General features: G+C 36.6%; 4 protein-coding genes across 4 annotated transcripts; all 4 read left to right on the top strand.

Moving 5' to 3' along the window:
• LOC119481371 (C-type mannose receptor 2-like) lies at positions 1-4,185 on the top strand. Its single transcript, XM_037758226.1, has 4 exons — positions 1-77; positions 356-733; positions 2,033-2,368; positions 3,557-4,185. The coding sequence occupies exons 1-4, from the start codon at positions 44-46 to the stop codon at positions 3,901-3,903; spliced, it is 1,095 nt and encodes a 364-aa protein (XP_037614154.1). The 5' UTR covers positions 1-43; the 3' UTR covers positions 3,904-4,185.
• Positions 4,186-7,192: 3,007 nt separating this feature from the next.
• LOC119482163 (C-type mannose receptor 2-like) lies at positions 7,193-9,650 on the top strand. The gene is made up of 2 exons (XM_037759584.1): positions 7,193-7,544; positions 9,022-9,650. The coding sequence occupies exons 1-2, from the start codon at positions 7,193-7,195 to the stop codon at positions 9,366-9,368; spliced, it is 699 nt and encodes a 232-aa protein (XP_037615512.1). The 3' UTR covers positions 9,369-9,650.
• Positions 9,651-10,837: 1,187 nt separating this feature from the next.
• On the top strand, positions 10,838-11,473 carry LOC119482162 (asialoglycoprotein receptor 1-like). The gene has a single exon (XM_037759583.1). The coding sequence runs from the start codon at positions 10,838-10,840 to the stop codon at positions 11,189-11,191; it is 354 nt and encodes a 117-aa protein (XP_037615511.1). The 3' UTR covers positions 11,192-11,473.
• A 1,187-nt stretch (positions 11,474-12,660) lies between these two features.
• Positions 12,661-13,974, top strand: LOC119482161 (asialoglycoprotein receptor 1-like). The gene has a single exon (XM_037759581.1). It carries the CDS (start codon positions 12,661-12,663, stop codon positions 13,012-13,014), a length of 354 nt encoding a protein of 117 aa, XP_037615509.1. The 3' UTR covers positions 13,015-13,974.
• The last annotated feature ends 470 nt before the right edge of the window (positions 13,975-14,444 follow it).

The raw sequence follows: 14,444 nt of genomic DNA, 5'->3' as shown, positions 1-14,444 counted from the left end.
TTCACTGCAAACTAAAATATCAGTTTCATCTAACAGAGCAAAGATGCAGTGGAGTCTGTTCCTGCTCATCCTGATGGGTAAGTGGATCATCTTATCAGATCTACGGCAGTGCTACTGCTGCTGTCATGAAATTATTGTAATTATTAATAGGGATTCATATAACACTTGGACAGCATAATAGTAATAATAAGTAAAATAATCAAGAAACTCTGTTTTTAGGTCAGTGTTCCTACCTCACATGTCGCCTCTATAAATACCACTTTGTTAATAAAAAGAAAAAGTGGAGTAATTTAATAATGAGATTCTTGTTATTCTATCACCACCAATACTGAATAATATTTATTTCTGTTTTCAGGTCAGTGCTCCTTCCTTGTGTGTCACCTCTATGAGTACCACTTCATTGAAGAGACAAAGACCTGGGAAGAAGCCCAGACGTATTGCAGAGCGCATTACACTGACCTGGCCACAGTGTTTGACATGACAGACATGACAGCCATGAAGAGACTCCGTGGCAATAATCAAAGTGAAGCCTGGATTGGGCTGCGGAACCACCCAGATGCCGAAGGGACATGGCACTGGTCTCTGCCAGGAATGGAGTTCAATAAGAGCGAGACGAGATGGGCTGAAGGTGAGCCGAATAATATCAAGCATCCTGAGAACTGTGTTCGGATGGACCATCACGAATGGAAGGATGTCCCTTGTACTATAGAGAATCTGGAATTTATCTGCTATGGTGAGAACATATGGCTAATAATGCTATTATTATGTGTATACAGCATATCATCCTGTCTAACTATTGCTTTCTATGTGGACACATACCTCATAATTTTATATAGAATTAAAGGCCCAGTGTGTAACATTTAGGGGGATCTATCCGCAAAAATGTAATATAATATTAATAAGTATGTTTTCTTGGTTGGATAATCACCTGAAAATAAGAAACGTTGTGTTTTCGTTACCTTAGTATGAGACGTTTATATCTAATTTAGGGAGCGATTCCTCTTTTATGGAGTATGGAACCTGCCAAAATAAAAAATAAATGAATAAATATATAAATGACTCCATAAATAAATTAATATGTCATTAATTTTAGCGAAAATAACATTAAAAATAAATATAGCCTTTAATGAATTCATCAAATGTGACATAAATTGATATTTCCGTTTTAATTTGCTTCTTTATTTATTTATCTTTGTATTTATTCCATTATGTATTTACTCTTCTATTTCATTTTCCCTTTTATTTATTTAAATATTTATTTTTTATACATTTTTAAAGGTATTTATTAATTTTTGCATTTATTTTTTATTTAGTTATTTGTTTTTTAAATACATACATACATTTAAAAATAAACATAAAATAAGTAAAGAATAAACACAAAAATAAATACATGAATCCAAAAATGTATTTAAAATTAATTCAATAAATAAAAGGAAAATTAAACAAAAGAGTAAATAAATAAGGGAATTAATAATAAATAAAGAAGCAAATTAAAACATAAATATCAATTTACGTCAAATTTTGTGTCAATTCATTAATGGCTACATTTATTTTTAATATTACTTTTGCTACATTTAATGACAATTATTTATTCATTGAGTCATTTATTTATTTATTAATTTATTTTTGATTTTGGCATGTTCCGTCCTCCAAACTCTTCACAGAGTCGACCGCCATGTTTCTACAGTAGCCCAGAACGGACAAACCAAATACTGGCAAATAAACAACTTTTAAATACTAGCCTTTTATTGGCTTTTTATTTTCAAGTGACATTACTGCTTACTGTGTACACGAATGAATGCTCATTAAGTTTAAGCCTCTTTTTCTTTTATTTCACAATAAGTTCTGTGATAAACCTTATCATACCAAACACACTTTCATCTTGTGAATATGTGAAACTGCAGCGGAATCATGTTGAGTTGTCTCACATCATTGTTTCACCTGTTTTAAGTAAGAAAATGGGATTTTAATATGAGACTAAATTACTTGTAAAATTTGTATTTCTTTTAACTTTTTTCTGTTTATTCCACAGATGCAAAGCAACCCAATGAAAAATTCCATTTGATTAAGATTAAGATGACCTGGCCACAGGCTCAGAACTACTGCAGAGAACATCACACTGACCTGGCCAGTGGACTCCAACAGATAGAAGACGAAGAATTCAAAAAAGATGAGACGCAGTCTAATAAGAGCTTGTGGATCGGCCTGTTCAATGACACTTGGAAGTGGTCAGATGAGAGCAATTTCTCTTTCAGAAACTGGCAAAGGGACAGTTGGTCAGGCAGTAAGGAATGTGCTGTGACTAAGTCGAATGACAAATGGATGAAAAGAGACTGCGCTAAAAGGAAACCCTTCTTCTGCTATGAAGGTGAATATTTTAAATACAACATAACACCTCTACTATTTTTTGCTCCAGCACTGGCAACAGTCTGAAGATCCACCTGAATGTATTTATATTAGCATTTATGTATTTATACATGTGTTTATGTTACATTTCTTTCAGTGGTGAGTATATCTTTTCCAAAAACACTCACTTCTGTCTACATGAACATCTGTTTAATGATTTTGTTTTTTTTGTTTGATTGTTTTTTTTACATAATAATTGTCTTCTTTTAAGTGTCCATCTTCTACTTTGTAAAGTCCTGTTTATGTCAGAGAGCCTGTGTTAGGCTACAGGGACGGAATAGGAATAAAAATCGCCTTTACATTTTACATTTAATCCACCCAGCGACACACCGGACTATATCATACACACCTAAGATTTGATTTCTTAAATTGTAGAACAATACATATACGACGCCATATTAGGACCATTATAGATAAAAAAGCAAAAGGAAAAAAAATCACGGAGCTGGGGGAGGGGAGAAAGCCCCGAAAGACAAGCGAGAAAATATTTTTTAGACTGATTTTTCTAAGTTTCTGTTTTAGGGGAAACAGGTGAAAAAATTCAAAAACAAAAAGTAACTTAAAAAAATCAGACTAAAAAAATGTTCTCACTTGCCTTTCAGGGCTTCTGTAGATGGGTAATATTTTGAGAAAAAAACTCTGGATTTCCTAGATTAAAGTCGCAAATTTACGAGAAAAGAACTCGCTCAGAGGCCACCCTTACCATAATAACAGTACTTTAAGAGCACCGAAATTCAGACGGTGGCTGGCGTTACCACGGTTTAGCACTCCACTATTTTTCCGAGTTTGTTTCTCATAAATGTATGAATTTATAATCTCACATATATATATATTTTTTTTTAACTCGTAAATTTGCCACTTTAATCTCTAAGAATCCCCCGATTTGTTTTCACATAAATTTACGACTTTAATCTCGGAAATTGAGATTTTTTTTTTTCTCAGAATATTACCCCTCTCCCCCAGCTCCGTAATTATTATTTTTTTTAACCTACAATGGCCAAAATACGCCATTATAATACATGAAATAGAAATATGAAATATGTAAAGTTATATACATAATTCTAATAATGATAATAATACATTGATATAATGTAATGTTACAGCTGTTGTTTACACTATCCCGTGTTTGTCTCCATTTCTTCCATGGCAGATAACGTGATCCTGATCAAAGAGAGCAAGACCTGGGAGGAGGCCTTATATTACTGCCAAGATCACTACCATGACCTGGTCTCCATCACCAACCTTGACGAGCAGAGATGGGTCCAAGAGAGAGCCAAGATGGCCAACACACCCCACGTCTGGCTGGGACTGCGCTACACCTGCACTCTGGGTTTCTGGTTCTGGATCAGTGACGAGGCAGTCGAATACAAGAACTGGGACTCACCCGGACAGACGGATGAATGCGACATGTCTGGAGCCATGGACCGCGGAGGGCAACATAAGTGGTTCAAAAAGATTGACCACGGGGAGTTTAATTTCATCTGCTCTATGGAGTAAAACCCATCTACTCATTGGTAGCAGGCGTTTTATTCATTTACTCACTTTGTTTGCAGTGGTGTGACACTTATATATGTTCTCTGAATGGCATTCTGGGAAATGCAGGCATCACAACCTAAGGGGGGAGGGAGAGTGGCTACACTTAAGTCAATAACGAAGTATCACAAGATAACTGATGATGTGACCCTGTAAACAGGTTTTTCTCTCTCCTTATTCTGATTCAGGAACATGTTATTTTCTGAAGTTGACGTTCCATTGTCTTTCTCTTGAAGTGTGTATCTTTTATTCACCTTTTGAGGTTGTATTTTGTTTCCCCCATCTTTATGGTAGGAATAGGATTAAAGCAGGCTGTTCTCATACACCGTTCATAGCTATACCTATGTAAAATTATGCACTATAATTTGTATATATCCCACAAAATCAATTTGATCAATCAAAGTAATCCATGCATCCATTCTGTCTACATGAACATCTGTTTAATGATTTTGTTTTTTTTGTTTGATTGTTTTTTTTACATAATAATTGTCTTCTTTTAAGTGTCCATCTTCTACTTTGTAAAGTCCTGTTTATGTCAGAGAGCCTGTGTTAGGCTACAGGGACGGAATAGGAATAAAAATCGCCTTTACATTTTACATTTAATCCACCCAGCGACACACCGGACTATATCATACACACCTAAGATTTGATTTCTTAAATTGTAGAACAATACATATACGACGCCATATTAGGACCATTATAGATAAAAAAGCAAAAGGAAAAAAAATCACGGAGCTGGGGGAGGGGAGAAAGCCCCGAAAGACAAGCGAGAAAATATTTTTTAGACTGATTTTTCTAAGTTTCTGTTTTAGGGGAAACAGGTGAAAAAATTCAAAAACAAAAAGTAACTTAAAAAAATCAGACTAAAAAAATGTTCTCACTTGCCTTTCAGGGCTTCTGTAGATGGGTAATATTTTGAGAAAAAAACTCTGGATTTCCTAGATTAAAGTCGCAAATTTACGAGAAAAGAACTCGCTCAGATGCCACCCTTACCATAATAACAGTACTTTAAGAGCACCGAAATTCAGACGGTGGCTGGCGTTACCACGGTTTAGCACTCCACTATTTTTCCGAGTTTGTTTCTCATAAATGTATGAATTTATAATCTCACATATATATATATTTTTTTAACTCGTAAATTTGCCACTTTAATCTCTAGAATCCCCCGATTTGTTTTCACATAAATTTACGACTTTAATCTCGGAAATTGAGATTTTTTTTTTTCTCAGAATATTACCCCTCTCCCCCAGCTCCGTAATTATTATTTTTTTTAACCTACAATGGCCAAAATACGCCATTATAATACATGAAATAGAAATATGAAATATGTAAAGTTATATACATAATTCTAATAATGATAATAATACATTGATATAATGTAATGTTACAGCTGTTGTTTACACTATCCCGTGTTTGTCTCCATTTCTTCCATGGCAGATAACGTGATCCTGATCAAAGAGAGCAAGACCTGGGAGGAGGCCTTATATTACTGCCAAGATCACTACCATGACCTGGTCTCCATCACCAACCTTGACGAGCAGAGATGGGTCCAAGAGAGAGCCAAGATGGCCAACACACCCCACGTCTGGCTGGGACTGCGCTACACCTGCACTCTGGGTTTCTGGTTCTGGATCAGTGACGAGGCAGTCGAATACAAGAACTGGGACTCACCCGGACAGACGGATGAATGCGACATGTCTGGAGCCATGGACCGCGGAGGGCAACATAAGTGGTTCAAAAAGATTGACCACGGGGAGTTTAATTTCATCTGCTCTACGGAGTAAAACCCATCTACTCATTGGTAGCAGGCGTTTTATTCATTTACTCACTTTGTTTGCAGTGGTGTGACACTTATATATGTTCTCTGAATGGCATTCTGGGAAATGCAGGCATCACAACCTAAGGGGGGAGGGAGAGTGGCTACACTTAAGTCAATAACGAAGTATCACAAGATAACTGATGATGTGACCCTGTAAACAGGTTTTTCTCTCTCCTTATTCTGATTCAGGAACATGTTATTTTCTGAAGTTGACGTTCCATTGTCTTTCTCTTGAAGTGTGTATCTTTTATTCACCTTTTGAGGTTGTATTTTGTTTCCCCCATCTTTATGGTAGGAATAGGATTAAAGCAGGCTGTTCTCATACACCGTTCATAGCTATACCTATGTAAAATTATGCACTATAATTTGTATATATCCCACAAAATCAATTTGATCAATCAAAGTAATCCATGCATCCATTCTGTCTACATGAACATCTGTTTAATGATTTTGTTTTTTTTGTTTGATTGTTTTTTTTACATAATAATTGTCTTCTTTTAAGTGTCCATCTTCTACTTTGTAAAGTCCTGTTTATGTCAGAGAGCCTATGTTAGGCTACAGGGACGGAATAGGAATAAAAATCGCCTTTACATTTTACATTTAATCCACCCAGCGACACACCGGACTATATCATACACACCTAAGATTTGATTTCTTAAATTGTAGAACAATACATATACGACGCCATATTAGGACCATTATAGATAAAAAAGCAAAAGGAAAAAAAATCACGGAGCTGGGGGAGGGGAGAAAGCCCCGAAAGACAAGCGAGAAAATATTTTTTAGACTGATTTTTCTAAGTTTCTGTTTTAGGGGAAACAGGTGAAAAAATTCAAAAACAAAAAGTAACTTAAAAAAATCAGACTAAAAAAATGTTCTCACTTGCCTTTCAGGGCTTCTGTAGATGGGTAATATTTTGAGAAAAAAACTCTGGATTTCCTAGATTAAAGTCGCAAATTTACGAGAAAAGAACTCGCTCAGAGGCCACCCTTACCATAATAACAGTACTTTAAGAGCACCGAAATACAGACGGTGGCTGGCGTTACCACGGTTTAGCACTCCACTATTTTTCCGAGTTTGTTTCTCATAAATGTATGAATTTATAATCTCACATATATATATATTTTTTTTTAACTCGTAAATTTGCCACTTTAATCTCTAAGAATCCCCCGATTTGTTTTCACATAAATTTACGACTTTAATCTCGGAAATTGAGATTTTTTTTTTTCTCAGAATATTACCCCTCTCCCCCAGCTCCGTAATTATTATTTTTTTTAACCTACAATGGCCAAAATACGCCATTATAATACATGAAATAGAAATATGAAATATGTAAAGTTATATACATAATTCTAATAATGATAATAATACATTGATATAATGTAATGTTACAGCTGTTGTTTACACTATCCCGTGTTTGTCTCCATTTCTTCCATGGCAGATAACGTGATCCTGATCAAAGAGAGCAAGACCTGGGAGGAGGCCTTATATTACTGCCAAGATCACTACCATGACCTGGTCTCCATCACCAACCTTGACGAGCAGAGATGGGTCCAAGAGAGAGCCAAGATGGCCAACACACCCCACGTCTGGCTGGGACTGCGCTACACCTGCACTCTGGGTTTCTGGTTCTGGATCAGTGACGAGGCAGTCGAATACAAGAACTGGGACTCACCCGGACAGACGGATGAATGCGACATGTCTGGAGCCATGGACCGCGGAGGGCAACATAAGTGGTTCAAAAAGATTGACCACGGGGAGTTTAATTTCATCTGCTCTATGGAGTAAAACCCATCTACTCATTGGTAGCAGGCGTTTTATTCATTTACTCACTTTGTTTGCAGTGGTGTGACACTTATATATGTTCTCTGAATGGCATTCTGGGAAATGCAGGCATCACAACCTAAGGGGGGAGGGAGAGTGGCTACACTTAAGTCAATAACGAAGTATCACAAGATAACTGATGATGTGACCCTGTAAACAGGTTTTTCTCTCTCCTTATTCTGATTCAGGAACATGTTATTTTCTGAAGTTGACGTTCCATTGTCTTTCTCTTGAAGTGTGTATCTTTTATTCACCTTTTGAGGTTGTATTTTGTTTCCCCCATCTTTATGGTAGGAATAGGATTAAAGCAGGCTGTTCTCATACACCGTTCATAGCTATACCTATGTAAAATTATGCACTATAATTTGTATATATCCCACAAAATCAATTTGATCAATCAAAGTAATCCATGCATCCATTCTGTCTACATGAACATCTGTTTAATGATTTTGTTTTTTTTGTTTGATTGTTTTTTTTACATAATAATTGTCTTCTTTTAAGTGTCCATCTTCTACTTTGTAAAGTCCTGTTTATGTCAGAGAGCCTGTGTTAGGCTACAGGGACGGAATAGGAATAAAAATCGCCTTTACATTTTACATTTAATCCACCCAGCGACACACCGGACTATATCATACACACCTAAGATTTGATTTCTTAAATTGTAGAACAATACATATACGACGCCATATTAGGACCATTATAGATAAAAAAGCAAAAGGAAAAAAAATCACGGAGCTGGGGGAGGGGAGAAAGCCCCGAAAGACAAGCGAGAAAATATTTTTTAGACTGATTTTTCTAAGTTTCTGTTTTAGGGGAAACAGGTGAAAAAATTCAAAAACAAAAAGTAACTTAAAAAAATCAGACTAAAAAAATGTTCTCACTTGCCTTTCAGGGCTTCTGTAGATGGGTAATATTTTGAGAAAAAAACTCTGGATTTCCTAGATTAAAGTCGCAAATTTACGAGAAAAGAACTCGCTCAGAGGCCACCCTTACCATAATAACAGTACTTTAAGAGCACCGAAATTCAGACGGTGGCTGGCGTTACCACGGTTTAGCACTCCACTATTTTTCCGAGTTTGTTTCTCATAAATGTATGAATTTATAATCTCACATATATATATATATATTTTTAACTCGTAAATTTGCCACTTTAATCTCTAGAATCCCCCGATTTGTTTTCACATAAATTTACGACTTTAATCTCGGAAATTGAGATTTTTTTTTTTCTCAGAATATTACCCCTCTCCCCCAGCTCCGTAATTATTATTTTTTTTAACCTACAATGGCCAAAATACGCCATTATAATACATGAAATAGAAATATGAAATATGTAAAGTTATATACATAATTCTAATAATGATAATAATACATTGATATAATGTAATGTTACAGCTGTTGTTTACACTATCCCGTGTTTGTCTCCATTTCTTCCATGGCAGATAACGTGATCCTGATCAAAGAGAGCAAGACCTGGGAGGAGGCCTTATATTACTGCCAAGATCACTACCATGACCTGGTCTCCATCACCAACCTTGACGAGCAGAGATGGGTCCAAGAGAGAGCCAAGATGGCCAACACACCCCACGTCTGGCTGGGACTGCGCTACACCTGCACTCTGGGTTTCTGGTTCTGGATCAGTGACGAGGCAGTCGAATACAAGAACTGGGACTCACCCGGACAGACGGATGAATGCGACATGTCTGGAGCCATGGACCGCGGAGGGCAACATAAGTGGTTCAAAAAGATTGACCACGGGGAGTTTAATTTCATCTGCTCTACGGAGTAAAACCCATCTACTCATTGGTAGCAGGCGTTTTATTCATTTACTCACTTTGTTTGCAGTGGTGTGACACTTATATATGTTCTCTGAATGGCATTCTGGGAAATGCAGGCATCACAACCTAAGGGGGGAGGGAGAGTGGCTACACTTAAGTCAATAACGAAGTATCACAAGATAACTGATGATGTGACCCTGTAAACAGGTTTTTCTCTCTCCTTATTCTGATTCAGGAACATGTTATTTTCTGAAGTTGACGTTCCATTGTCTTTCTCTTGAAGTGTGTATCTTTTATTCACCTTTTGAGGTTGTATTTTGTTTCCCCCATCTTTATGGTAGGAATAGGATTAAAGCAGGCTGTTCTCATACACCGTTCATAGCTATACCTATGTAAAATTATGCACTATAATTTGTATATATCCCACAAAATCAATTTGATCAATCAAAGTAATCCATGCATCCATTCTGTCTACATGAACATCTGTTTAATGATTTTGTTTTTTTTGTTTGATTGTTTTTTTTACATAATAATTGTCTTCTTTTAAGTGTCCATCTTCTACTTTGTAAAGTCCTGTTTATGTCAGAGAGCCTGTGTTAGGCTACAGGGACGGAATAGGAATAAAAATCGCCTTTACATTTTACATTTAATCCACCCAGCGACACACCGGACTATATCATACACACCTAAGATTTGATTTCTTAAATTGTAGAACAATACATATACGACGCCATATTAGGACCATTATAGATAAAAAAGCAAAAGGAAAAAAAATCACGGAGCTGGGGGAGGGGAGAAAGCCCCGAAAGACAAGCGAGAAAATATTTTTTAGACTGATTTTTCTAAGTTTCTGTTTTAGGGGAAACAGGTGAAAAAATTCAAAAACAAAAAGTAACTTAAAAAAATCAGACTAAAAAAATGTTCTCACTTGCCTTTCAGGGCTTCTGTAGATGGGTAATATTTTGAGAAAAAAACTCTGGATTTCCTAGATTAAAGTCGCAAATTTACGAGAAAAGAACTCGCTCAGAGGCCACCCTTACCATAATAACAGTACTTTAAGAGCACCGAAATTCAGACGGTGGCTGGCGTTACCACGGTTTAGCACTCCACTATTTTTCCGAGTTTGTTTCTCATAAATGTATGAATTTATAATCTCACATATATATATATTTTTTTTTAACTCGTAAATTTGCCACTTTAATCTCTAAGAATCCCCCGATTTGTTTTCACATAAATTTACGACTTTAATCTCGGAAATTGAGATTTTTTTTTTTCTCAGAATATTACCCCTCTCCCCCAGCTCCGTAATTATTATTTTTTTTAACCTACAATGGCCAAAATACGCCATTATAATACATGAAATAGAAATATGAAATATGTAAAGTTATATACATAATTCTAATAATGATAATAATACATTGATATAATGTAATGTTACAGCTGTTGTTTACACTATCCCGTGTTTGTCTCCATTTCTTCCATGGCAGATAACGTGATCCTGATCAAAGAGAGCAAGACCTGGGAGGAGGCCTTATATTACTGCCAAGATCACTACCATGACCTGGTCTCCATCACCAACCTTGACGAGCAGAGATGGGTCCAAGAGAGAGCCAAGATGGCCAACACACCCCACGTCTGGCTGGGACTGCGCTACACCTGCACTCTGGGTTTCTGGTTCTGGATCAGTGACGAGGCAGTCGAATACAAGAACTGGGACTCACCCGGACAGACGGATGAATGCGACATGTCTGGAGCCATGGACCGCGGAGGGCAACATAAGTGGTTCAAAAAGATTGACCACGGGGAGTTTAATTTCATCTGCTCTATGGAGTAAAACCCATCTACTCATTGGTAGCAGGCGTTTTATTCATTTACTCACTTTGTTTGCAGTGGTGTGACACTTATATATGTTCTCTGAATGGCATTCTGGGAAATGCAGGCATCACAACCTAAGGGGGGAGGGAGAGTGGCTACACTTAAGTCAATAACGAAGTATCACAAGATAACTGATGATGTGACCCTGTAAACAGGTTTTTCTCTCTCCTTATTCTGATTCAGGAACATGTTATTTTCTGAAGTTGACGTTCCATTGTCTTTCTCTTGAAGTGTGTATCTTTTATTCACCTTTTGAGGTTGTATTTTGTTTCCCCCATCTTTATGGTAGGAATAGGATTAAAGCAGGCTGTTCTCATACACCGTTCATAGCTATACCTATGTAAAATTATGCACTATAATTTGTATATATCCCACAAAATCAATTTGATCAATCAAAGTAATCCATGCATCCATTCTGTCTACATGAACATCTGTTTAATGATTTTGTTTTTTTTGTTTGATTGTTTTTTTTACATAATAATTGTCTTCTTTTAAGTGTCCATCTTCTACTTTGTAAAGTCCTGTTTATGTCAGAGAGCCTGTGTTAGGCTACAGGGACGGAATAGGAATAAAAATCGCCTTTACATTTTACATTTAATCCACCCAGCGACACACCGGACTATATCATACACACCTAAGATTTGATTTCTTAAATTGTAGAACAATACATATACGACGCCATATTAGGACCATTATAGATAAAAAAGCAAAAGGAAAAAAAATCACGGAGCTGGGGGAGGGGAGAAAGCCCCGAAAGACAAGCGAGAAAATATTTTTTAGACTGATTTTTCTAAGTTTCTGTTTTAGGGGAAACAGGTGAAAAAATTCAAAAACAAAAAGTAACTTAAAAAAATCAGACTAAAAAAATGTTCTCACTTGCCTTTCAGGGCTTCTGTAGATGGGTAATATTTTGAGAAAAAAACTCTGGATTTCCTAGATTAAAGTCGCAAATTTACGAGAAAAGAACTCGCTCAGAGGCCACCCTTACCATAATAACAGTACTTTAAGAGCACCGAAATTCAGACGGTGGCTGGCGTTACCACGGTTTAGCACTCCACTATTTTTCCGAGTTTGTTTCTCATAAATGTATGAATTTATAATCTCACATATATATATATTTTTTTTTAACTCGTAAATTTGCCACTTTAATCTCTAAGAATCCCCCGATTTGTTTTCACATAAATTTACGACTTTAATCTCGGAAATTGAGATTTTTTTTTTTCTCAGAATATTACCCCTCTCCCCCAGCTCCGTAATTATTATTTTTTTTAACCTACAATGGCCAAAATACGCCATTATAATACATGAAATAGAAATATGAAATATGTAAAGTTATATACATAATTCTAATAATGATAATAATACATTGATATAATGTAATGTTACAGCTGTTGTTTACACTATCCCGTGTTTGTCTCCATTTCTTCCATGGCAGATAACGTGATCCTGATCAAAGAGAGCAAGACCTGGGAGGAGGCCTTATATTACTGCCAAGATCACTACCATGACCTGGTCTCCATCACCAACCTTGACGAGCAGAGATGGGTCCAAGAGAGAGCCAAGATGGCCAACACACCCCACGTCTGGCTGGGACTGCGCTACACCTGCACTCTGGGTTTCTGGTTCTGGATCAGTGACGAGGCAGTCGAATACAAGAACTGGGACTCACCCGGACAGACGGATGAATGCGACATGTCTGGAGCCATGGACCGCGGAGGGCAACATAAGTGGTTCAAAAAGATTGACCACGGGGAGTTTAATTTCATCTGCTCTACGGAGTAAAACCCATCTACTCATTGGTAGCAGGCGTTTTATTCATTTACTCACTTTGTTTGCAGTGGTGTGACACTTATATATGTTCTCTGAATGGCATTCTGGGAAATGCAGGCATCACAACCTAAGGGGGGAGGGAGAGTGGCTACACTTAAGTCAATAACGAAGTATCACAAGATAACTGATGATGTGACCCTGTAAACAGGTTTTTCTCTCTCCTTATTCTGATTCAGGAACATGTTATTTTCTGAAGTTGACGTTCCATTGTCTTTCTCTTGAAGTGTGTATCTTTTATTCATCTTTTGAGGTTGTATTTTGTTTCCCCCATCTTTATGGTAGGAATAGGATTAAAGCAGGCTGTTCTCATACACCGTTCATAGCTATACCTATGTAAAATTATGCACTATAATTTGTATATATCCCACAAAATCAATTTGATCAATCAAAGTAATCCATGCAATCGCGAAGCAGGAAGTGATGTTTGTACCCCGTGTGAAACCAGTAGTCAACGTTGATTTAATTGTCACGTAACTTCCGTTCTTAAGGAACGTCCCCTCCTGTAGTTATTTTAACCCAAACTACGATCTTTTCCTAAACCTAACTAAGTTGTTTTGTTACCTAAACCTAACTAAATTTTTTCCTGTGAAACCAGAAGTTTTTTTTTAAAAGACTGTGATGTGCGGAATTTGACACGTGTTGCTGGACATTTGTAGGAAAAGCACAGAAAAATGAAGAATACGTTTTCAGATATCATACGAAACGCTGAATGACGATATGTTGCACCAATCTAAACAGCATGCTGGTTTGATTTTACTTTCATGTATTCAATATAAAACACTTTACCTTCTTTCTTTGTTTTTTTTATCAAGTTTTGGTGAATATCCGGTGGTGGTTATAGGTTATATTATGTTAAATCTTTGATGATCACAATTTTAGGGTTTTATGTAAACAGATAATTGTTTTACTCTGTGGCTCAATAAATAAACTGTTATATCAAAGAGTGATCCTGTCTTTTATTTAAACAAGAGCTTATTTTATCCCAAACTGCATAGAGTTGTCACATCATGAAACTTATTTATTTCTCAACAGTAACTTTGTATGGCACAGACAAATGATTTTAACCTGCTAATAAGGGCATCAGATCAGAAAACATAGTCATATTTTGGGTCTCAAATTCCTGTTTTTTGGTGTTTTTTTTTTTTTTTTTAAATGCATGTGAAATTAAGTATATGTAATTCAGTAGTTTTAGCATACCATCCGCCTCCCCTCTGCTCCCAGTCTCTGAATTGGTTATAGACTTGGATGTGAGTGGCTTCACATGCTGTACTCCATCATTCCAGCAGATGGCAGCAGACTGACCACAGCAGGGAGTCCGCTCATTTCCCTTTTACTGCCTCATTTACCGTTGACCTCTGACACCACGGACAAACATCTTCATC

This window comes from Sebastes umbrosus, chromosome 22 (assembly GCF_015220745.1).
Source record: "Sebastes umbrosus isolate fSebUmb1 chromosome 22, fSebUmb1.pri, whole genome shotgun sequence".
NCBI classification, from domain to species: Eukaryota; Metazoa; Chordata; class Actinopteri; order Perciformes; family Sebastidae; genus Sebastes; species Sebastes umbrosus.
The sequence above is the reverse complement of the archived record's forward strand: the minus strand, read 5'-3'. Positions and strand labels throughout refer to the sequence as shown.

Excerpts from the sequence above, each read along its gene's own strand:
- LOC119481371 (XM_037758226.1), top strand. The coding sequence starts at position 44 with ATGCAGTGGAGTCTGTTCCTGCTCATCCTGATGG. Across the intron at positions 78-355 it reads GTTCCTGCTCATCCTGATGG|GTCAGTGCTCCTTCCTTGTG; the intron begins GTAAGTGGATCA and ends TTCTGTTTTCAG. Across the intron at positions 734-2,032 it reads TCTGGAATTTATCTGCTATG|ATGCAAAGCAACCCAATGAA; the intron begins GTGAGAACATAT and ends TTTATTCCACAG.
- LOC119482163 (XM_037759584.1), top strand. The coding sequence starts at position 7,193 with ATGGCAGATAACGTGATCCTGATCAAAGAGAGCAAGACCTGGGAGGAG. Across the intron at positions 7,545-9,021 it reads TTTCATCTGCTCTATGGAGT|ATAACGTGATCCTGATCAAA; the intron begins AAAACCCATCTA and ends CTTCCATGGCAG.
- LOC119482162 (XM_037759583.1), top strand. The coding sequence starts at position 10,838 with ATGGCAGATAACGTGATCCTGATCAAAGAGAGCAAGACCTGGGAGGAG.
- LOC119482161 (XM_037759581.1), top strand. The coding sequence starts at position 12,661 with ATGGCAGATAACGTGATCCTGATCAAAGAGAGCAAGACCTGGGAGGAG.